The sequence below is a fragment of the Grammomys surdaster genome, unplaced genomic scaffold (genome assembly GCF_004785775.1).
Source record: "Grammomys surdaster isolate TR1022 unplaced genomic scaffold, NIH_TR_1.0 125669, whole genome shotgun sequence".
Lineage (NCBI taxonomy): Eukaryota > Metazoa > Chordata > Mammalia > Rodentia > Muridae > Grammomys > Grammomys surdaster.
This window is the reverse complement of record NW_021620506.1, coordinates 1,047,648-1,072,469: the sequence shown is the minus strand read 5'-3', so window position 1 is coordinate 1,072,469 and position 24,822 is coordinate 1,047,648. Positions and strand designations below refer to the sequence as shown.

The 24,822-nt window shown below is 36.6% G+C and overlaps 1 protein-coding gene across 4 annotated transcripts in view; it reads right to left on the bottom strand.

Moving 5' to 3' along the window:
• The window catches only part of Ankrd28 (ankyrin repeat domain 28), a 157,510-nt gene that overhangs the window by 49,141 nt on the left and 83,547 nt on the right, over positions 1-24,822 (bottom strand). For all 4 annotated transcript variants that reach the window (XM_028787483.1, XM_028787485.1, XM_028787484.1 and 1 more), the window contains exons 3-4: positions 16,253-16,331; positions 7,763-7,833 (exon numbers count right to left, since the gene is read on the bottom strand). In XM_028787483.1, the coding sequence (XP_028643316.1) occupies positions 7,763-7,833; positions 16,253-16,331 (150 nt within the window). The remainder of the gene's footprint in view (positions 1-7,762; positions 7,834-16,252; positions 16,332-24,822) is intronic.

Sequence of the window (24,822 nt, the reverse complement as noted above, 5' to 3'; positions counted from 1 at the left end):
ATAGAACTTACTATAAATAATGAAAATTTAAGAAAATATTTTGAATTTAAAGCTAGTACTTAGAGCCATAAAAAGATATACTGTCTTGATAAAACATTCTTTTTTCTTACTAAAAGCACAGAACTCTCTATGAAAATGTACAGACCAAAAAAAAAAAAAAACAAACCCTAAAGAAATGCATGTTTTTATTAATAGCTTAAACTTATTAGCAAAGTATTATTAATGTATACATTAAAGAGCATTAATAAGATTTACTATTTTGATTATTAAATATGCAAAAATTTAAAAAAGACATTTCTTACCTCTCAAAGAATTATGTGTTACATTTTACTAAGTGGAAAAGAATCACTAGGTCTGGTTTATTAAATGAATATTATAAAAAGTCTTTTATTGTAATGAACACGAATGTTAGTATAGAGACAACTTAAGAATTATTGTCCCAAGAAATTCATCTCCTAGAAGTACATGAAAAAAATCTCACACCATCACTTTTATACTGTAGATGTTTGTTAGGATTCTTAGGAATTTAGCATGCCATCAGCATTAAGCAATATAATCATAATTAAACAGCAAAATTTTCCCCCTCACAGTGATAATCATGTTTGGTAAGTACAAAACCCCATATAAAAATAAAAAGCAACAGAACTAGAACAGAATCTCAATACTAAGATGTTAATTAACTTTATTGTGGAGAACTTGCAAATAAACACCATTACACAAAGAAATCAGCTACACCTAAAGTCTATAAATCACAACGAACTTCTACAGTTAGAAAAGTCATCCTGAAGCTGTGGAACTTAACACTGAATTTTACCTTCAATATTTTTATGCATATTTATCTGCCACCCCCTCCAAATCCACAAGAGTTAAAACTAGAAAAACAATGAGCTTTATTTTATTTCTGTTTATAACTTGTGACCTCTATCTGCACTCCACTCTTCCCCATCATCTAATATTTATCTTTTCTTGTTCTCCTTTAGACATGCACACATATACATTTATCTGCTTATATGCATTTATATGAATATATATAATACATAAATTACAGGCCAGAGTCCATGAGAAAAAAACATGTATCTTTTTCTTTCTAAAACTATCTGATCTCGATTAATATTATATGTCCTAAATCCATCAATTTTCTTGAAACTTTGATTTTTCTTTAAAGTTCAGTAATATTTCATTTGTACCATATTTTAGTTAACCATTCATCTACTGATGAGCAACTAGATTGCTATAGTAAATAAGGCAGTAATAAAGAAAAAAAGACAGATTAGGGAATATATGAATGAAATAAATATTAAATAACAAAACACAAAATCAACCGAAGAATTGGTTCTTTGAAAGTTAGTAAGATAGGACAAATCCTTAGCAGATCTAACAAAAAGGGAGAAGACACAGATTAGCAAAATTCAAGATGCAAAGGGTGTCATTACAATAAACTCCAGCAAACTACAGAACATTACTAGGGGCAGTTATGAAAAAAGTATATTCTAGGAAGCTAGATAGCCCAGGAGAAATAGGAAAATTTCTAAATGTATTACCACCTAAAAAACATTAAACAGAAAATATCAATAATGTAAACCAATCCATTATAAGTAATGAGATCTTGGAAGCCACAGTCAAAGGAAAAGGAAAGCCCAGGACCAGATGGATTAACTGCTGAATTCTACCAAACGTTCAAGAAAGATCTCATACCAATTTTTCTAGTCTTGTTCCACAAATAAGAAAATGAAGGAAGGAGCACTACCAAATTCATTCTATGAGTTCAGTATTACTCTGATTCCTGAGCCAGGTAAAGACACAAGGATAACAATAAGAAAGCTACTGACCAGTTTCTTTAATGAACAGATGCAAAAATTCCCAGCAAAATATTTGCAAATGGAATTCAGGAACACATTAAGAAGATTATATGTTATGACCAAGTGTGCTTCACTGCAGAAAGAAAACACTGCTTCACATATATAAATTAGTAAATATAACATAGCATATAAATGAACTTAAGGATAGAAATTACATAATCATTTTGATTGGTACTAAAAAAAGGGCATTTGACAAAATACATCAGACCTTCAAAATAAAATTTTGAGAATACTAGGAGTCTATGGAACATACAAAATAATAGAGCATATACAACAAAAGTATAAAATGCATTATATTAAATAGAGGCAAACTGAGACCATTTCCTCTAAAATCAAGAACAAGACATAAGACATCCTATTCTTCCTCTCTTATTTGATACAGTTTTAGCTACAGCAAAAGAAAGATACAAAGGGGATGGATAAAAATAACAAGAAGTCAAACTCTTAATTATAGATGCAATGATCCTTGACTTAAAAAAAACCCCTATAGTTTACTAGAAAACTCTTGAGATCTAATAAACACAGTAAAATTGCAGAATACAAAAACCAACCTACAAAAATACTCAAGTAGCCTTCATATACTCCCAACTATGTACCCTCAGAGAAATAAATTATAAAAATATCCCATTCAAAATAAAACTTAAAAATTAAGTATTTAGGAATATACCTAATCAAAGAATAAAAAGTCCTCTAAACAATAAAAAATTCAAGACACTGAAAAAGAAATTTACAGAAGGCATGGGTAATGGAGAGACCTTCCATATTCCTGGAGTGGCAGAATACTGAGGGAATAGGTATGTTATCAAAACATGTACAGATATACTACAATTATCTCTCAACAATCTGATGTCATGTTTCACAGATTACATAAACAAATCATTAAATATATTATCATATTGAATATATTAAAGAGACAGAGTTGTATAGAACCACCAAAGAGCCCAACTAGTCAAAGTAATCCTGAGGAGTAAGAGCTCTGCTGGGAGCATGACAATGTCTGACCCAAACTGAACTACAGTGATAGCTACAATGACTAAAAAGTGACACTGCCTAAAAACACGAAGATCAACTGAAAGGAGGACCAGAAATGAAATGACAAAGCTATGCTCACTTAATTTTGACAATCGAAACAAATTGCACATACTTAAAAAAAGATAATCTATTCAACAAATGGTAATCTTGTAATTGGATATCTATCTGCCAAAAAATGAACTCATATTATATTTTTCACCTTGTAAGAGTAAGTTCAAAATGGGTGAAATTCCTTAATTTAAAACCTGAAGCACTAAAATAAAACAGGTGATACTCATCAAGATACTACGTTCAAAGAGACCTTTCTGAATAGAACAACATTAGCACAGGAACTAGCCTCATGTATCAACGGATGGGATTACATGAAAACTTAACTATCAGCAACAGAAACTATCAGCAGGGGAAGCAACCCACAGAATAGGGGAAAATCTTCTCAGGAACACTTTTACACAAGGGGCTAATATCCAGAATTTACAAAGAACTGAAGATATTAGATATCAAGGAAACAAAACTGCCAATCAACAAATGGGCAAGTGAATGGAACAGTTTTCAAAAAGAAGGGCTGAAGAAATGGCTCAGTAGTTAAAAGCACTTGACTGCTCTTCCAGAGGTTCTGAGTTTAAATCCCAGCAACAACAGGGTGGATCATATCCATCTATCATGGGATCAGATTGCCTCTTCAGGTGTGCATGAAGACTTCGCACTCACATATATAAAATATATGAATAAATCAATCTTTAAAAAAATAAAAAAGAGAAGCACAAATGGTCAGTACCTGATTTTAAAAAGTGTTCAATATTTCTAACCATCAGGGAATACAAATTTAAACTACTCTTATCAACTTCAGAATGCCCTAACATCAAGAGATCTAATAACAGGGCTGTGGAGAGATGAATCAGAAGAGACCTGGGTTTAGTTCTGAGCACGCACATGGTAGGTTACAATCATTTGTAACTCCAGTTTCAGGCAACTAAGGGCTCTCTCTAGTTTGGCTCTTCAGGCAAAACACTCAAGAAACATTAAATCAAAGTAAATAATTCAATATACCCAAAAGATTCTCCAACATATAACAAGGATACATGCTCCACTATGTTCATAGCAGCCATATTTATAATAGCCAGAAGCTGCAAAGAGCCCAGATATCCTTCAACAGAGGAATGGATACAGAAAGTGTGATATATTTACACAATGGAGTACTATTCAGCTATTAAAAACAATGAATTCGAGAAATTCTTAGGCAAATCGATGGAACTAGAAAGCATCATCCTGAGTGAGGTAACCCAATCACAAAAGAACACACATGGTATATACTCACTGATAAGTGGAGTACCCAAGACACAATTCACAGACCACATGAAGCTCAAGAAGGAAGACCAAAGTGTTGATGCTTCAGTCCTTCTTAGAAGGGGGAACAAAATACTCAAGGGAGGAAATACGGAGACAAAGTGTGGAGCAGAGACTGAAGGAAAGGCCATCCAGAGACTGTTCCACCTGGGGATCCATCCTATATACAGACACCAAATCCAGATACTATTGCAGATGCCAAGAAGTGCTTGCTGTCAGGAGCCTGATATACTTGTCTCCTAAGAGGCTTTGCCAGAGCCCAACAAATACAGAGGCGGATGCTCGAAGCCAACCATTGGACCAAGCACGGGGACCCCAATGGAGGAGTTAGAGAAAGGACTGAAGGAGCTGAAGGGGTTTGCAACCCCATAGGAAGAACAATAATTTCAACCACCAGACCACCCCAGAGCTCCCAGGGACTAAACCACCAACCAAAGAGTATACATGGAGCGACTCATGGCTCCAGCCACATATGTAGCAGAGGACTGGCCTTGTTGGGCATCAATGGGCGGAGAGGTCCTTGGTCCTGTGACGGCTCAATGCCTCAGTGTAGGGAAATGTCAGGGTGGGGAGGTGGGAGTGGGTGGGTGGGGTAGGACCCTTATTGAAATAGGGGAGGGAGGATGGGATGGAGGTTTCTGGAGGGGGAACTGGGAAAGCGGATAACATTTGAAATGTAAATAAATAAAATATCCAATTAAAAAATGGGGAAAAAAAGAAAAGAAAAAAATCTGACTGACACAATAGAACATAACTAAAACCATTTTGTGTAAAACCATTCTGTGTAATGTTAAAAAATGTAATGTTTGCAAGAGGTGTTAAGCAGCCAGCTATAAGGCTCTCTGGTATGTCAATGAAGCAACCCTAAGCTGTGAGCCCTGATAGTACAAAGCTAATGTTCAATAGAACCATACAGAAACTGGAACTTTGTCCAGTTTCCCCACTTTGGAGGTGGTGGTCCCCACCTCCAAAGATCTTACTTCTCAGGGTATTTCAAGCCACTGTGCTGATCCCCATCTGCAAAGACACTTTGAGTTTGGCTACTGTGTGATTCTGAGTCTCTTAGAACAAATTATCTGCACAGCTGCTGAGTTCATACAGGCCTGCCTGTGCAAGCTAGTGGCTGGCTGATGCCCGTAAGGACTTTCTGGAACTTCGAACAGTGGCACCCTCTAGATCTAACACAGCTGAAGGATCTCCTAGTAGATGCTAATCAAGCTCACAGCTCACTGGCTCTGTTTGTCATAGTCAACAAACGACAGGGAGAATGTGAAGAAAGAGGAACACATTCACTACTGGTGAAGATGAAAATTAATACTTCCATTATGGAAATTATTTTGGAGAATCCTAAAAAAAATTAAAAATAGAACTACTGTATGACTCAGCTTTTATTCCTGGGCATATATAAAGAACTCAACCCCTATCACTTATAGGATATATAGTTCAAGTCTTGCAAAACTGTCCTTTGGTGCTCTTCTCTAGGAGACAAAGGATACTAACTGACCAGCAGTCTTTTCAAGATTGCTGTAAGATAACTAATGCAGAGATAACATTAACGTGTGAATATCTATTATGTTACAAGTTTTCAAGGATTACTAAATGAAAGATACGGTTTATGGCATAAGCACAATTTTTAGTCTTTGAAATAAAGAACAATTTAGAACTGTTTGAAATATAGAAAACAACACTAGTATTTAATAGGGTTGGCAAAAAGACTGAAGATGTGCTCAGGATCATCTGAGAAGACAGGGAGTAAACCGAAGATACACAGAGGCCTATGACCCCACAATTCCAGTACAGTTAGAGAAAAACAAACAGACCTATTCAAGAATGCTGTCTTAGTTAGGGTTTCTACTGCTGTGATAAAACACCATGACCAAAAGCAACTTAGTGAGGAAAGAGTTTATTTCATTTTATAGCTTATCATGAAAGAAGTCAAGGCAGAAACTTAAGGCTGGAAGCTGGAGGCAAGAATTGAAACAAATGCCATGCAGGAGTGCTGGGTTACTGGCTTGCTCTTCCTAACTTGCTCAGTGTGGTTTCTTATATAATCCAGGACCACCTGCCAAGGGATGCACCCCCAATGTAGGTTGCCCTCCCACATCAGTCATTAATCAAGACAACATCCAACAGATTTGCCTACAGGCTAAAATCTCAATAGTGCAATTTTCTTTATGAAGATTCTCACTTCTGAGGCTGGAGAGATGGCTGAGAAATTGAGAGTGCTGGTTGCTCTTGCAAAGGCCTTGGGATAAATTCACAAGACCCACAGCAGCTTACAAACATCTATAACTTCTGAAGATCTGGGATTCCTTTTTGGTACCCATGGACACTCGGCATGTATGTGGTACATAGACATATGTGCAGGCAAAACACCCATACAAATCAAAAACAAACAAACAAACAAACAAAGCAGACCAAGCTGGGTATGGTGGTATACACCATCATCCTGATACTTGGGAGGATGAGATGAGGCAGGAGGATCAGGAGTTTGATGGTAGTCTACATTATGGAGTAAGAGCCTGTCTCCAACAAAACAAAACAAAATAAAACACACTTCTTAAATGACTAGCTTGTGTTAATTTGAACAAACCAACCAACTGAAACCCAACCAGGACAAATGCCAGTTATCTTAATGCACATACAACATATAAGACTATAAACAGGAAAAGTCTGTTTTCCATGTGAGATACCTCATATCCTTTAAGGTAATACTTTTGAATCTGCTGCAATGGGCATCAAGGGCTGGAGAAATGGGAGAGTGTTTGATAAAGTACAAGTGTGTGGACCCAGGTTTGGATCCTCAGAATGCTTGTTAAAAAAAAAAAAAGGAAAAGAAAAAGGGAAAGGAAAAGGAAAAGGAAAAGGAAAAGAAAAAGAGCCAGGAAGGTATAGTAACTGCCTGTGATCCCAGCAGTCTGGAGGCAGAAACAGGAAATACCCAGGGCAGCCTGAGTTGGTGAAGTTCAGCAAGAGACCCTGTTTCAATGAATAAAGTGAATTGTGAACAAGAAAACATGTGATGTCAACTTTGGGCCTCCACATGCATATACATACAAACGCAAGCACACTCACATATATTTGTGTGTCCAAACACATGTAAATATGCACAAGGACACACATACACCACTCATAAAAAATGCACTTAAAAGTAATCTTCCTAAACTCCAACTTCAATGTTGAAATTAATCGTTCTCCAATCCTGATGACATTGTGCTCAGCAGAGCCTTGGGATAGGGCATTGTGAACCAGTAAAGAGAAGACCCACAGAAGATTCGTGATAGAAATCACTTCTTGTGAAGGAGGGGCAGAAATAAGGGTGTCTACTCATTTACTTCAGACTGTTAAGAATCTGACACACAAAAGGAGAAATGCAACAATTAGCTTACTTTGTACAAATTCTGAAGTAAAATGACTGGTCTAGGTATTGTAGTAGGTTTTTTTGTTAAAAACTGCAATTTTAAGTTGGACACATGCAGACCTACTTAGTGCTTCTTTATATTCATTCACTAAGAGAAATGTCATACCTCACTACAAGATGCAACTGCTCTGTGTAAAGGTGTCAACCATTTGCTGTCTTTGGCATTAACTCTAGCTCCTGCAACAAGAAGAAAAAAAATAATTGAAATATTTTACATAAAGTATTTTTGATAAACCTAAAGTTATGTAGTCCCAAGGGGATAACAATTAAGAAATTACTTGAATATTGTTTTCTAACATATTACCCTTAAGTTATAAACAAAATTATTCTTTTAAGTTGATATAATTATCCAAAAAGAATCAGTTCTTTGCATTAAGAAGAAAATAAACAGTATTTTATAGTTAGGTAGAAAAGCCACCTTTATACAGAGCATATTCAAGACAAAATCAAATCCCACTTTGAGGGGTTAATCTCAAATACTTAAAAGAAACAAACATAATATCTTCACTGCATTTCTTTACTAATAAATGCATAATGTCATAAAGTAATATAAAGATAATTATACAGGTATAACTAAAAACACATTGATTCTATAAGGTTATCATACAAAAATGAATACAATGTTTACAGATGTAGGAAAAGAAACCAATTTACAAGTATATCTTGGTTACATTTAAAGTTTAAAGAAGGATCTTTTAAAAATCAAATATATGTAATTAAAAAATTAAGTCAAGGGACAAAAGTATCAACAAAATATAAATATATCCAATGAGACAAAAATATTGCATTATAAAGTTAAACAAAAGAACCATATAGAAGAGGCTATCGTTGGAGTATGCTGTGAGCAGAAAGGAAACAGTTCTGGCTAGTCAACTGGCCATCAGGTCCTGGCCTATACAGCACTTTATACAAAGGGGATTTATGCCCCAAACCCCAATTCCTCATTTCCTAGATGATAACAAAAAAAACTATGTTGAATAACCCTTAATAAATTTCTGTAGTCTTATATGCACAAACCAGAGTCAAGTATTGCTAAAATCCATACTTCCTAATGCTTACACTGTTCCTGTGTTTTTAAGTGTGAGGGTTCAGGGAAAGATAATCAAATGCAGTAACTTCATGGTATAGCTCTAATACTTACAGCTACAGAAGAAACCTTCTAAACAGTGTTGTGACTCCTCTGAACCTAAGTGTCTTCATCTATAAAGCAGACTTTATAATACCTTAGTACAAAAATTATCATGTAATACACCCAATACATACAGCACATGTTGATGGTAGATTTAGAAGTGCTGAACACAAAAGACTATAAAACATGAAGAAAACAAATGTAGCAATTAAAAGTTTGAGAGTAGTTAATTCTCTGTAGGCATCAACAGTGACAAAGACGACAGAAGCAAGAGCTAATGGAGAGCTTGCAAAAAAAAGAACTGGTCAAAGAGAGTAGTGTATATATTTAAAAAAAAAATACTCTACAGTGCTAGGGATTTAACTCAGGACCCTGTCCATGAGTTAATGTGCTTACCAATAAGGCACACCTCAGCCAACAGTATATTTGTATAGTAAATATTTAGGCAACTAGCTGTTGGGTCCCTGGAGGCCAAGAAGACTAAGGCAGACAACCTGGCCACAGTGAAGTCAGACTGCTTTCAGTCTAGGTTGAAACATTTGAAATGTTCACCTTTTTTAAAGGCTCAAGTTGTAGAGCTAGTAGTGAAGGACAATAGGGTCTTTCATTCTCTCATTTGCCTGCTGAGGAATTCCACAGTTCTCTAAAATCCCTACAGCTTTCTCTACATAAGTACTTATGCCCACATGTAGCTCTATACATAGGAGAAAATAAAGGCCTGAAGGCACAAACACAGACAACTAGAAGGGATAGCAACTGGGCCAACAAAGGTAAAGACTGAGGTCTCATAAATACCTTCAAGAAGTCAACTTTGAAGTAATGATAAGAGAACAGAACTGTGACTGTCACACACACACAAAAAAAGTAGCTTTCCATGTGCTGATATAGCTTTGAGAAATAAAACATAAAGAAGATAAAAAGCAATAACTGTAAATAATGCTTTATCTTTAATTAGAAATAGGAAGAGGTAAGTCTATATTCTTATTTGATTAGTATGAATACTAAAACCATAGAGGGCTGACAAGGTATTAGAAGAGTAGGGACCTGAGCAGTTGGTTGGTTTCTGGGTACGCTTAATACTGGGTAGGCATACAGAAGGCTGATGTGTGTGTGTGTGTGTGTGTGTGTGTGTATGTGTGTGTGTGTGTGTGTGTGTGTGTGACTTCATTGTTACTCTCTATTATTGCTGTTTCTACTATTTTCTTTATATGATAGATACTACTCAAAAAGTTAAAAGATGGTCATGAAAAAATTCCAAGAATTTGTCTCCAAGTACAAGCAATAAAAAATGAACCAGGAATTGGGTAGTTTTTAAGTATTTCTTTTGAATATGGGTTATCAGATATATAACTACCTGAAAACAATCTAATTTAATGCTACACCTAAGGAGATGAAAATTCAAAAGAAAACTCCCGATTCATTCTGTCTTGTTCTGATAGTCTTTTTTCTTCTTCATATTTACTTATTCCTTCAAATTAATTTATTGAAACAAGTGACTACAATAAAGAATCCACTAAAAGTTAACTGAGAGTATCACACTGCTACTTGTAACAAATAATACTAAAAATAAAGGGCTTGTTCAATGATAGGAGTTTTAAACTTTTGATCACTATCTTCTTTTGTTGTTGTTTTAGAAGACAGCTATCTTCTGTTATATCCTGTGCTTCTTTTAAAAGCACTAATCAAATGTTTTATTTTATCATAGCGTAAAGGCCAATATATGAAAAAATCTGCAGGCACCAATGAAAAGGTCTTTCTCTTACACATGTGCATTAAATTGCATGTGATTTGTATACTAACAATCATGACATAGTGATGATGTACATTTTCAAAAACAGTAGTTGGCTATGTTCCTATCAAAGGAAATAAACAACAATAACAACAATAATCATATAAGAGCCACAAGTACAGCAGCACATTTTTATTGTTTCAGATTCCTAGAGCCTCCTTTGGTAAACTCTCCGAAGGCAATGTATTTCTGGTTTCTTTTCTATAAAGAACTCTCCTAAAGTTAGCCATATATTAATATATACATTAGAAAGCAAAACCATTCTAATAATGCTAGACACAGCCAGAATAAAGGTAAGTGGTCCAACAGCTAGTCAAATAAAATAATAGCCAAAAAGGTTATCAAGAAAGATGGGGAGGAAGGAAAATAAAGGGGGAGGAGAGAAGAGTATTATGTCCCCTTAAAACATAAACTGTCTTGGGGTGGGGGGCAAACCTGTAATAGTCTCAGTATCATCACATGTTCTACACATGAAAAGAGATAAAATCTATGAGCTATAAAGATGCTAAGTCACTACATCCTGGTCACTCAAACAGATACTATATGCTAGCAAGCCGTCTCCACTGTTCCTACTAGGTTACTGGTAGATGTTTTGGCAGGAGAAATCACTGGAAGCAATCTGAAGGCAAAGAAGAAAGCAGTTTAAGGAAGATGGCATTGATGACTATTTTACCCACTGGGCCAATTTCACCAGCTCTCAATACACAGTTCACAAAGAACTAAGTAAAAGAACAAGAAATGTAGACACTGACATAGATGGAGTGAAAGCAGAGGGAGAGGACCTCTGTCTACAATATTCACAAGTCAAGGGAGGTACCCCTTCCCCCCTCTCCAAATGACAGCCCTGGCTAATACACTTACTTACAAGCTTTTCAGATGTGCACATTTTAGATCTAATTCCAAAGGAAGAAATATCAGATCCCTGTTCTGTATTAAGAATTACTTTCTATAAGAGGCCAATGAAATGAATTTTTCAATAATGCTTTCCACATCCTGAAAAGGTAACATTCAGTAGTCTACTAACATATGATTTGAATGGAAGTATTAAATTAACAGCTTCCAAACAAAATACCTATTCTTAATTGATGAGAAAATTTAGTCTTTAAGAGAAGCATTCTAGAATAAAAAATAACATGTATGCAAATGTTACTCAATGTGAAGTAATAGTAGTAGTGAAGGGTAGGTACAAAGAAGAAGAGAGGTTCAGATTATGACAGAGTTAATGTGAACTGAAAAGAATGTCTTGAGTCTGATTCAAGGCTCTAGCTTTTCAGCTATGATAGTACAAGCTTCAGTTGTAAATAATGCTGCTGGTAAGTGCTGTCTTAGTTCTCTTGTTTTGCAATACTTTTATAGAGCTGAGGGCAGAATAGGATAAAAGAAAAGGTTAATTTTAGTATAGTTCTAAAAAGATACAAGTATGTACTTGTTATTTTACTCCTTCTAGAACAATTATTAATTCCAGTGGATCTCAGCATAACTATAGATGCTAAGAAAGCTTGGTTAAACGTACCAGGCCAAAACACTACTACTTACTTACAAATCTTGGGGTGCATCGTTTAGAAATATGTATGTTCCAATGAATCTAACTATAAATTTAAAAAAAAAAACATTTAATCTTAAAACAAATCATCAAAAATGAAATAATATGAGGAATCATTACCTTGAATGAGGAGATAGTTACTACTACTAATTGTGGTGGTTTGAATGAGATGCTCCCCATAAACCTTGGGCATTTGAATACTTGGTCCCTGGTTGGTAGCCCTGTTAGAGGTTTAGATGTTGCCTTGCTGGATGAAGCATGTTACTGGGGGCAGGCTTTGAGGTTTCAAAGGCTACACGCCATTCCTAGTTCATTTTGGTTCCTGATTGTGGAGAGATATGAGCCCGCTCCTGCTCAGCTACAGCTGTCACATCTGCTACCTGTTTCCAGGTTGTCCCCATCATTGCAAACCCTAACCCTCGGAACTCTAACTCCAAAATACAGCCTTCTTTCTGTAAGATGTCCTGGTCATGGTGTTTTACATCAGCAATAGAAAAATAACTAATAGAGAAATTCACACGAGGGAGTAGGATACTGCTGTGACAGACTTGACCATGCTGTTTTTTGCTCTTGTCCTAAGAACTTGCCTTAAGTTAAATTTCAAGATGGCCTAATATTGGCTCTGTTGTATAGTTATTAGCATCAGTCAAATGTAGGCAAAGGAGCAAATGCAGTAGGAAGAAATACAAAATGTACAGTACAGAGAGAAAAAGGACATTGGCAACATGGCTTGTGCTGCAAGAGAGGCTGTAATTGTTACGATTCACATCATTAATGCGGGGCCAAATCTGTAGTGGAATAAAGGGAAGGGTGCCCTTAGGGCAATATCCCACCCAACTAAGCTTTCAACTTGTGAAAAAAATGTTCTGCCCCTAAAAAGCAACAAAAACAATAGCTGCTGGTAATGTGGTTATAGAGGGGCAGAATTCATCCACGTTTGCAGCTCTAGTTGGCAGTGTTATCCACATGGTGCTGGCTTTAGAGTTATGAAGGATATACAGGAAGATAAGCTTCCTCTCCAGCTTAATAGTCACTGAGGCTTCTTATGTGGCAAAGGAGTCTTTGTATGCAGTCCTGAAGAGCTCACTGCCTGAAGCTGTGGAAAGTGAAATTTGGGTTGTGTTGAAGACTCCAGATGTACAGATTTCCACACTCTTGATAGCAGAACCAGGCTGCTGCTGCTGCTGCTGCTGCTGCTGCTGCTGCTGCTGCTGGTGTAATATATTTCAGGTAGAAAAGCTGGAACAGCATTTCAATCTAAGCACTTTAATATCAGACAAGAAGCTACAGAATTTGTAGTTTGCCCTGCTGGGTTCTGGTCTTTCTTTGGTCTAATGTTTCTCCACTATTCCTCTATTACTCCCTTTAGGAATGGTAATGTATATCTTCTGTCATTTATGATGTAAGTATATAATTTGTTTTATGATTTTACAGGGAGTTACTGCTGTCTTGAATCTCAGAAGAGACTTAATACTTTAAAACAGTACCAGTGTCTGTAAAAGTCTAGTGTGTGATCACAGTCTGAAAGACACTATGGGGGGGGAGGGGGGTTAAAGTTACACTAAATGCACTTACATGCATTATGAGCTGATCAGGAGCTTCTGTGAGCCAACAAGTAGAATGTGGTGGTTCAAATGAGATGACCCCCATAAGTCTCTGACATTGGAATACCTGGTTCCCCAGCTGTTTGAGAAAGGCTTATGAGGTGTGTTCTTGCTGGAAGAGGTGTGTCAGCAGGGGCTGGCTTTGAGGTTTTAAAAGCCATGTGGGGGAAAAAAACCAACCCGTGTGCGGTTTCCAGTGCTCTGTCTCTACTTCCTGTTTGTGGTTTTAGATGTGAGTAGTCATATTCCAGCCTTCAGTCTCCTCTCATGCTGTTTCAATAATTATGAACCCTACTGGAACCATAAGCCCCCCCCAAAATCCTTCCTTCTCTAAGTTAACAGGTTATGGCGTTTTATCACAGATATTAAATAGTAACTAACACACTACTATAAACCCAAATATAAAAAATGTCTATCCATTATAGGAAAATATGTACCCAATGAGCATGGACACTGACTTGAAGGAAGCTTCTGCAGATACAGGGAAGGCAACTGAGTTCTACAAAAGAACATTTTTGTCTACTGTCACTGGGCTCCTTTCTCTTGGCTGTGTGTGTTCTAAAATCTCAAACAATCTTTCAGATGATCTAGAGCTGTCTGGGTCATCTCTCCACAAAAGAACACTGCTAATGAAGAGATCAAGCAGGAAACCTAGTTAGTTCTGACACGTGATGGAGGGTTAACAGCCAACCACCAACGGATCACACTGAAAGGAACCCTAAGGACTTGAGGAAGTTCCAACAGTGGATTCAATAAAGGAGATTGGGCTGCTATAAAAAATGAAGTACATTTGGTCTGAATGAACTTACTTGCACTGCAGTTAGTTATTACACAGCTTTTACTTGGTAACTAAAGTCATTACTGGAAATATTCACTTTTAAAAGAAAGAGACTGAGTTTGACTCAGTTCTAGCATCTGAAGTTTTTTCTAGGCATAAAAAATTTAATTAAATGGGGAAATGAACCTCTTCATTCAAGATCATATAAAATAGCATGTATATTAAAATAAAACAAATAGGATTCTTTAAAAAAATCCATAGCAGTAGTTATCAAAAGTCCTAGACATTAAAATAAAACTGTACTGTTTCTTACATAGCCATTTTCTTATTTTATCTGTGTATGCTGTATATATACCTATATGGTGTGTGTATGTAGTGATGTGTTAAGAGTACACATATGTATCTGCTATGATGTGTGTGGTAGTCAGAAGACAACTTCAGGTTGTATCTTCCTCCCACTATGTTTATAACAGGGTTATTGTTGTTGTCCATTATTGCATATTACATATTATAGCTGAGAATTACCTTGGACTTCTGATTCTCCTGCTGTTCTCTCTCAAGAGCTGGGATTACAGCAACATGTATACCATCACATCCAGTTTATGCAGTGTTGGGGAGCTGGGCATTAAACCCAGGGCTTCCTATATGTTAGACCAACTGAGTTACATAGTCAGGCCATAAAGCATAATTTCTTCAAAAGCATTTTAAAGACCTTCAAAAAACTGAATAAAAGCTACTTTCTTTTTGGTGCGTGTGTTCTGATATGGGCGCCTGTGGTATGATGTGCATGTGGAAGTCAGATGCCAATGTGGGGCTGTCTTCCTTAGTTATTTTCCATCTATTTTTTGAGACAATGTCTCAGTGAACCTAGAATTCACTGCTTTTGCTAGGCAAACTGGCTGGCTAGCAAACTCCAGCTATCCCCCTGTCTCTGCCTCCCTAGTACTAGGATTACAGGCCTGTACTGCTGCACCTGGATTCCTAGGAGGGTGCTAGGGATCTAAACGTAAGCTGCATGCTTGCACAATAAGCACTTTACCAACTGAATCATATCCTCAGCTCTAAAAAAAAGCCATTTAAAGAAAGAAGTTCTGTTGCACCACCTTAAACTTCTGTACACAGTAAGACTTATTTTTTACCACTTAGTTGCTGGGCAACTATACCCTTTTCCTTTGGAGAAGTCACCTTTGGAAAGATGCAACTGTCTCCTCGTAATTCTGTATTTAATGAGACCATTAAAATTAAAATGCAGAAGGCCTTTTATAACATTTGTCTCTTTCCTATTATTTTTCTTTACCTTTGTTTTTCATTTTTCCACAGTAGCAATTATTATTTTTTAAACAAACTATAAAATGGCTTGTATTTATCGAATTAGAAAAGTCTGTAAGGACAGTAATCTTTGATCTACTTCTTGAAGGTTTTTTTTTTTTTTGGTTTTTCGAGACAGGGTTTCTCTGAGTACTCCTGGCTGTCCTGGAACTCACTCTGTAGACCAGGCTGGCCTTGAACTCAGAAATCCAACTGCCTCTGCCTCCCAAGTGCTGGGATTAAAGGCGTGTGCCACCACTGCCCAGCATTCTTGAAGTACTTTAAGCACCCAAAACAAGTTATATGATCAAACTTTGTAAATAATTAAACTGGTTTACTTATGAGACCAATATTAAGACACAGGTTATGCATTCCGCAGGCATTCCAGCTTGACAAACACTCACTATGACAAGACACCATGAACTCATCTCAGGAGTTGCCATACCAGATAAAATAAGCAGCTCAATGATTTCTGCATCCCCAAGATAGGCAGCAGCGTGCAAAGGAGTTCTCTTCTCGTTGTCCTGTGAAAAGATAAGATAGTATTTAAAAAAATAAAAAACAATGTAGTGTGAATGAAATTCAACATTATTAACGACCAAATTATCATCATTTCTAAAACATTACTCTCCAAGTTTCACCAACAAAATCTTGGGTGTTTCATAGCTAAGACAAGTAAAAGCCTTTACAAATGTTCTTGGCTATAAACCATGGCTTGAGCCAAGCTGCCCAGTCCTGAGCCAAACTGCCAGTCCTATTTTAAAAATATCTGAAATGAAACAAATTTCAAAAGGTTTCAAGAGGTGATATGTCATCATAAATGAAAAATTAACTTTGAAGAAATTTTGTTTCTTTTTTTTAAAAAGATTTTATTTATTTTATGCATACGAGTATACCACCATTGCTGTCTTTTGACACACCAGAAGAGGGCACCAGACTCCATTACAGATGGTTGTGAACCACCATGTGGGTGCTGGGAATTGAACTCAGGACCTCTGGAATAGTAGTCAGTGCTCTTAACCACTGAGCCATCTCTCCAGCTCGAAATTTTGTTTCACATGTAAAATTCTTAAAGATATTATGCACAATTATGCTCTGCTGATGTGTATAAGGCATATGAGATGGTAAATCTCACGATTTGATTCTTGAATCTCATCCTCAAAACAATGTTAGATAGATAGATAGATAGATAGATAGATAGATAGATAGATAGATAGATAGACAGACAGACAAACAAATATCCCCTCCAAATATTTGTAAAAATCTGAAATCTCACACACTCTGATCCCAAGAATTTTAGATAAGGAATATTCAACCTGTATAAAGTCCATCAAAAAATAAATAAAAGTTGAAATATAGACAAGGAAACAGTTTGAGACTTTATTGATTCATATACTGCAATTGGGCATACACACATTCCTGTGCACGCACACGCGCATGCACATGTGCGTGCGCGCACACACACACACAGTTTTTCAAGACAAGGTCTCACTATATAGATAGAGATATCCATCTGTCTCTGCTTCCCAAGTGCTGGGATTAAAGGAACGCACCGCTATGCTGAGCTTGAGCAAATATTTTTTATATGTTACTTTCCCCCCCTATATACTTCCACAATTTTAAAACAGTTTAGAACTGTCAGCTTAACACACTAAATACAAACTTCAAATAATCAGAGAATCTACTAATAAAACTTTTCCATAGGAGTATTAATAGGGAGCATAGAAAAAAATGTCTTTGTGAGTTTAAAATTATCCTTTAACATAATTCTAAGGTTAGTTTTAATGTTTATTAAGTTTTTACTTTCATATCCAGAATACACACATGTCTGTTTTAAAGAAGAAAAATATACCCTATTCCAAATCTTCCTGCAAAAAGGGGAACTCCATTAAATGTACAGCTTTGTAATTTTCTTTCTCCTAGTCAAGTGTACTCCAATTGATGAAGCAAGGCACAAAGTAATGTCACATTAAGAGATTTTTAATTAATATACAAATTTGCAATTGACCATTACTGACATGGCTGTATTTAAAAATGTATTTATTTAGGGATAATTATTTTGAAATTTACATTCATGAAGGCTTTTGTAATAGATTAAGGGTTTTTTTTACTCCGTTCTTCCTGCTGTCTATAGAAAGCAAGTTGTAGCTTATCATTGACTCACATGGTGAGAAGTTATAACCCTAAATTACCTGAAGTTACGTTACTTATACTTAGTGTGGACCAATAGTAGAAGACTGAAGCCAAACCACAGACCTTTTCAAAAGGCCATCCCTTTAAAAGGATGACTGTGCATGCACAACAGCAGCATTTGGGGAGGCTGAGGCAGAGAGATCAAAGTTCAATTCTACTCTGGGCTACATAGTAGAGTTCTGTATTTAGTGTATCAGGCTAAACTATACAGCAAAAGCTTATCTAAAAAACAAAATGAAATGAAAACAAAACATAAACTAGATTATATCTGGAGTATCTTCCCACCTCCCATAGGCTTAATAGCAGATTTGAAACTGAGCCAGCTTTGAATATTTAGATGTAGGCCGCTATCACAGCAGACTGTGAGTATGATGATATGATTGTGAATGATCTCAAGAACTGAGCCACCATCTTGGAAAACCAACTTGTAGACTGTTCAGGAAAAAAAGCTTGTATAAAGCAGCATATTTCTCCAGTCTCCATGGGTTCTTTTTAGGGGGAGGGATGTTGTATGTGTGGATACATGGGCTGTGTATGTGTGCATGTGGAGGCCAGAAGTCAACCTCAGGATTTCATCACAACTGTCTGCTTTGTTCAGACAGGATCAGTTCTGGGACTCAGGGCTTACTGATTAGGGTAGGCTGGTTGTCCAATGATCCCCAGGTAACTTTCTGCCTTCCTCGTGCTGGTAATCATATGCCACCACATCCAGCTTTTATGTGGGGGTCAGGTATCAAACTTTGTTCCCCATGCTTGTCCAACAAGCACTTTACCCACTGAGCTATCTCCTCAGCTCAGGATTGCAAAAGATAATACATTTCCTTGATTTTTGTAATGATTTTCTAGCTGGGACTCTCTAAATTACTCTAAGAAAAGAACAACTCAGACTGGGGGTCAGAGTGGGAGGCAGTACTATGTAGAGATACTGTACAGGAAGTTAGCTTAGTGCTATTAATGGTAAATAAGTTAGTGACCTAAGAATTCTTCCTCTCTATGACCAGAGTTAGAATCTACTACATCACACTTTTTAATTTTCACCCCAGGAAATGGAATACATTGAGAGAAATCATGCAAACAGTTGTTCAAAAGCTCACACTGAAATATCAAGCAAAAACTGAAAGATAAGGATTTACTGAAAGCTGAAGACTAATTTATAAGTGTGTTTTAAAAGAACGCGTTGCCTAGGCTTTTTGGTGTTACCCATTAAACAAACAAATGTTGCTAATGTTAAAATGTGATCAGACCCAGTCCAGTAGAAAACCATCTCTAACGCAATGCATAAACACGACAGAAAGCACGATGACACAGAATGTTGAGTCATCTGTGTCCGAGACACTTGTAGTTCTGTGACTCAATGCTCACAATACTATGAAGCTATTTTATGACTCATGTAACAAAATAGTCTTCTACGCAAATCAAAATAAAAGGGAATTAATTAATAATGAAAGAAAAATACAGATCTTATTTTACTCTACTACAGTTCAACACTGAAAAACAGGCAATAAAAAATAACTAAAATTCCTTTTAGTAAAATATGGCTTTAAAACTTAACTTTTTAAAAAATGAATTCCAGCCTGTTTATTCAATCATTGTAGGAAGCAAATGCTGAAAACAATTATATGTCCCCTAAATGGTTACTTAAATAACAGAACACAAGAAGCTCTTAATCAACCTTTATTTAACTCACATAATTAACCAATATTCTTGGATTCCTGGATATTATGAATAACTAGTTTTTACCCAAGGTACTTTGACTCATAGTCTTCCACTAATAAATCCACACACTCTTGATCATACAATGGGGTCTATGTTTGCCAAGGGTAACATGTATTAGTAATTTGTATATTTGTAGTTTATTTAAATAGCTAAATCAGGCATGAAGAACCAAGTATTTCCATGATCATCAAGCTAAATATTACTTTTAAAATTCAATAAAGTGCTAGAAAATTGGATAAGGGTGAGAAACTGAAACACTAAAGCTGCCTGCTTTTATAAAGAGCCAGAGTTTTACTCTAAGCTAGTTCTGTCCTACATACCACAAACTGACCTAGTCTTATCCATGTAGGCCTAAAACTCAAGATTATCCTACCTTGGCTCTCATGGTGAGGAGATTACAGACACGTGCCACCAGGCCTGGCTTAACATGGTCAGTTAAGGGCTTAATTTCTCATACCACTTAAAGAAACTCAAAATGGAAGGTATAGATAATGTATTGTGGGTATAGTTCAAGAAAAATATTCCTATTATTGAGTTATGCATTATTAATGAAAAACCTTGAGCTTAATTTTTTAAAAAAAAAAAGACTTAGTGAATATATCGGTACACTGAAATGCTTAGTTATCATCAGATTTTCAACATACCAGAAGAGAAGATTGCCAGCTGGACATCTACAATGAAATACTGTACTTAGAATTTAAATTAAGAAGCAGGGACCATAATAAAGTAAAACCACTTGCCAACAAGTCTGATGACCTGAGTTCAATCCCTGAAACCCAGAAGGTAGGAGGAGAGAAGAGACTAACAAGTTGTTCCCTGACCTACCCATATGGGCTACGGCATGCACATTGTATACACACACACACACACACACACACACACACACACACACACACACACACACACACGAGGGTGGGAGGAAGGGAGGGAGGGGAGAGTTCTTACCATGTACTTGTTTTAAAAAATAAAGATGCCAGCAGAGTGACTGACTAGAGCTGTCTGCTGTTCACTGTTGTCAGCTCCACCCCTTCCACTTCTTTCAAGAGAAACAGACTAGACTATACCAAAGAGTAAGTAACAAATCTGACTGCAGTGGTGACATTGCTGTGGAACATAAAATCCCCAATGATACCACAGAAAAGAGTGAAGCATGCTGTCTCCTCTATGAGATGTTCCCTCAACCATGACTGTCTGACAACTAAGATGGAGTTCTTAAGAAGAAATGAAGAACAAGACATCAATAGTCTCTATTGCCCTGTGGGTGACTACACAGATGACTCTTGTGGCCCTCATAAGCTCTTTATAACTTAGAAAGTTGCTTGGAGTTTATGTAACTTTATTACCAGAGTAGGAGCCCATAATATAGATTCACAACCATGATCCAATCCATTATAGCTTGAAGCCATTGTGAAACTGAATCCACTGCTAGAGTACACCCTCCCTTGAGGGCTAGTAGCTATGTGCATCTCCATTCTTGAGAGAGAGTTGTCATTCCAGCATGTCTGTATATGATGCATAGATCTATGTCCAGCAAAAAAGCTGAAATCCTTGCTCCCAAACTCAGTGACCATGCCTAGGGAATACTAGTTTACACAGTGAAAGCCAAGAGAAGCAAGCCTGGCCTTTTCAAGTGGAGGAAAAGCTGTAGTACTACCACCATATTGACTTAAGTGTTCAGCCTAGATCATTGACATCAGTACAGATGTTTCCTACAAGAACCACAGTTAAAGAAAACTGCAGAAGTCATACAGAGTTAACCTAGAATCAAAGTTTACACACCATACCCAATTTAAACACCGGTAGAAAAACAAAAAAATCTCTCTCTACACAAGGGGAAAAACATAAAACAAGCTAGATTATTGTATTAGATGCAGATATCAATTTAGGGACAATAGAAACATGTAAAAGTAAAAATGACATTTGTCAAGGAACACAATTATCTCCTACTACCTGACCTCAAATAAAAGTACATTTACAAACTGCCTAGAAAGGAGTTCTGAATAAATGATCTTACTGAAGCATGACGTGAGTCAAGAAAAAACAAACCTGACAGATAATTTAATGAAATCAGAAAAGCCAATTCATGACCTGAATAAAACAAAACAAAACAACACCAAATAACAACAAAACTCCCAAACAGAATCTTAGAATTGAAAACTTCAATGAATGAAAAATTTAAAATTTAAAAGTCTTAAGAACAGATATGTCAAGCAGAATTTCTGAATGTGGACAGGTATTTTAAATTAGTTCAGTTGGGGATTTGGGGTAGAAAAAAAGAAAAGGGAGATAGTGTGTGCGTGTGTGTGTACACAGGAGAATAACACTGCATTATAGAAGTTCCAGAAGAAAAAAAAAATGAAATTGTTGGTTCATGTGTACCCTAGCACTAAGGATACAGAGATGCAGGAGCAACAGGAAAAGTCATCCTTACTACACAACACAGTCTCAAACAAACAATCCAAAACAAAATAAAGAGAGAAACACAAAGAAATTGTTTAATTAACATTTAAGATCTTCCTAATGAAGCCAAAAAAATTTGAGACAGAAGCGATGTCTCATAAATGTATATACACACACATAAACACTTAACACATATTGATCCTCTCAGAGTCAATCCTCCTAGCTACTCTGTATTTTTTATATGAAAAATTTAATCTTAAGTATGTTGCAAAGCTTTTAAATGTAACGAACAAAATTTTAGAAGTCCTCATGAATATGGAATATTATCTGAGTCAAGTTAGAGAATATTTCTTGGGTTAGGACGACTGCTCATGTGATAAACTGCTTACTGTGCAAACGTAGGGATAGGAGTTCAGTCCCCAGAACTTACACAAACACAGTAAAATTCCTGTAATTGCAGTGAAGGTGAGATAGAAGATAGAGACAGGCAGAACCCTAGCTCTAGACTAGGTAGCCTAGCTTAGAGGAAAAGATTCAGGTCAATGAGAGATGCTGTCTCAAACAGAAGGTGGGAAGTTCCTGAGGAATGAATGACAGCCCTCATGTGCAGGAAAGCACTTGCACTGACATGCATACTGGTCCACACAATGAAGAAAGAGTTTTGGCATGTGCTTATCATCTGAGTGTTGAGGGATGCAGGCAAATGGGATCCTGGGGGATTGCTTAGCCTATCAATGAGAGATCCTGTCTCAAAGAAAAGATACAAAGGTTTAAGGGCTCACTCTTAAGGTGCCCTGATTTCCATGTGCCAGACAAGCAATTTCCATGTGTATACTGCTCCCCTCACAACACACATTATTGAAAGCTTGGGGCACAGAGCCAGGTATTTATAATCTCAGTATTCAGAAGCAAAGACAGAGATTCCTGGAACTCACTAGCCAAGCACTCTAGCCTAACTGGGAAGCTCTAGAACAATGCAATCCTGTTTCAAACAAGTAAATGGTTTTGTGGTATAACATCTCAGACTGTTTTCTGGCTTTCATATGCATTAGGTTTAGGTGTGTGTGTGTGTGTGTGTGTGTGTGTGTGTGTTGTGTGTGTGTGTGTGTATTGGGGATGGGCTGACTTCTTTAACAAGACAGCAAATAAATGAAAACTTACACTAAGTTAAAATTAATACTTCATGTTCAATGATTCCACAAAGAATTAAGACAACCTGGAGTACAAGAATAGAATTTATAATATGTATCTCAAAGAGGTCTCATTCAGAATATGAAAAGCTGCTGCAAATCAAAGAGAAAACTCAAAAGAAAGATTGCAAGAGATTGAAAAGGCTGGCTCTGTGTGTGCAGGCCAAAAGAAACCTATTCAAAGCAGTGCAACATTGTCATAAAACATAACACATTGTTATATAAATTGGTATACTCCTTTAATCTTAGTTCTCCAGAGGCAGGAGCAAGGGGGTCTCTGTGAGTTTAAAGCCAACCTGATCTACATAGTGCATTCCAGAACTTCCAGGGCTATACAGAAAGACTCTGTCTCAAAAAAAACAAAAAAACAAAAAACCCCAAAACAAACAAAAAAGAAACAGCAACAATGTTAATACTTTACAGTAGCCTATTAAGTGTGCAGAAGCTTCATTTCTGAAAAAAAAAAAAAGTAACTTTAATTAAAAATACTTTATAGCTTAAGGATGTCAATGATCACTTGTGCTACTAAAAACATTGTAGACTGGCTTGCTTAATTTAGAGTTGTTATATTATTTTAATGTGTGAAAAGCACTGCATTTGCAAAGTTCGATAAAATGAGGTATGCTTGTACAATTAATTGATTCACTTAACTTCATTATGTAACATTAAATTTCAAAAATGTTAGTAGGACTCTTCCATGTGTAACCTAGCAGTCAATGAAAAGCCATTTTTCCTGTGAATTTTGATTTTGAGACTTCGTCTCAGTCTGTAGTCCAGGCTGTTTTTAAACTTGTGTATAATCCTCCTGGCCCTATCCTCTTGAGTGCTGTAGTTACAGGTGTAAGTCAAGATATTGGATTTAGGCTCTATGTTTTAATCTGTAAGGGCTTACTCACCTAAATTTGCCATAATTTTAAAAATTTCCTTTTTTTTTCTTCTTAAAGATAGAATCTTGGTTTGTAACCCAGGCTGACATGGAACTTCCTAAGTAGTGAGTCTGGTCTCGAACTCACAATTATCTTGCCTCTAACTCCTAAGTGCTAGGATTATAGGCATGTGCCACCAAGCTTGGCAAAAGTCCATATTCTTTACACCTGAGGATTTAGGATCATAAAAGAAATATCTGCTACAGAACTCTTGCAATAAGAGCTATTATAGTTGGTACTTGTTGGTATAGGTCCAAACTCAGTGCGTCATCATCCTCATCTGTATAAATAGGCGGAGCTTCCCCATCTTTCTCTCTTTCCTCTCCGCCATCCTCCCCCCCCACCCTCTCTCCCTCTCTCCCTCTCCCCCTCTCTCCCTCCCTTCCTCTATCTAAAATAAATTCCACTCCTGTGGAACCGGTCTTGTTGCTCCTTTTCCCATGGAACTGGTCACTGATCTTACAGTACTACCTTCCATTTCCTGGAACTGAAAGTGATTCCCCAAAAGATATAAATAGGACTAGAAACAGATGTCAAATAGGGCTGGGAACATACCTCGGTAAAATGCTTAAATTGTAAGTATGAATAAG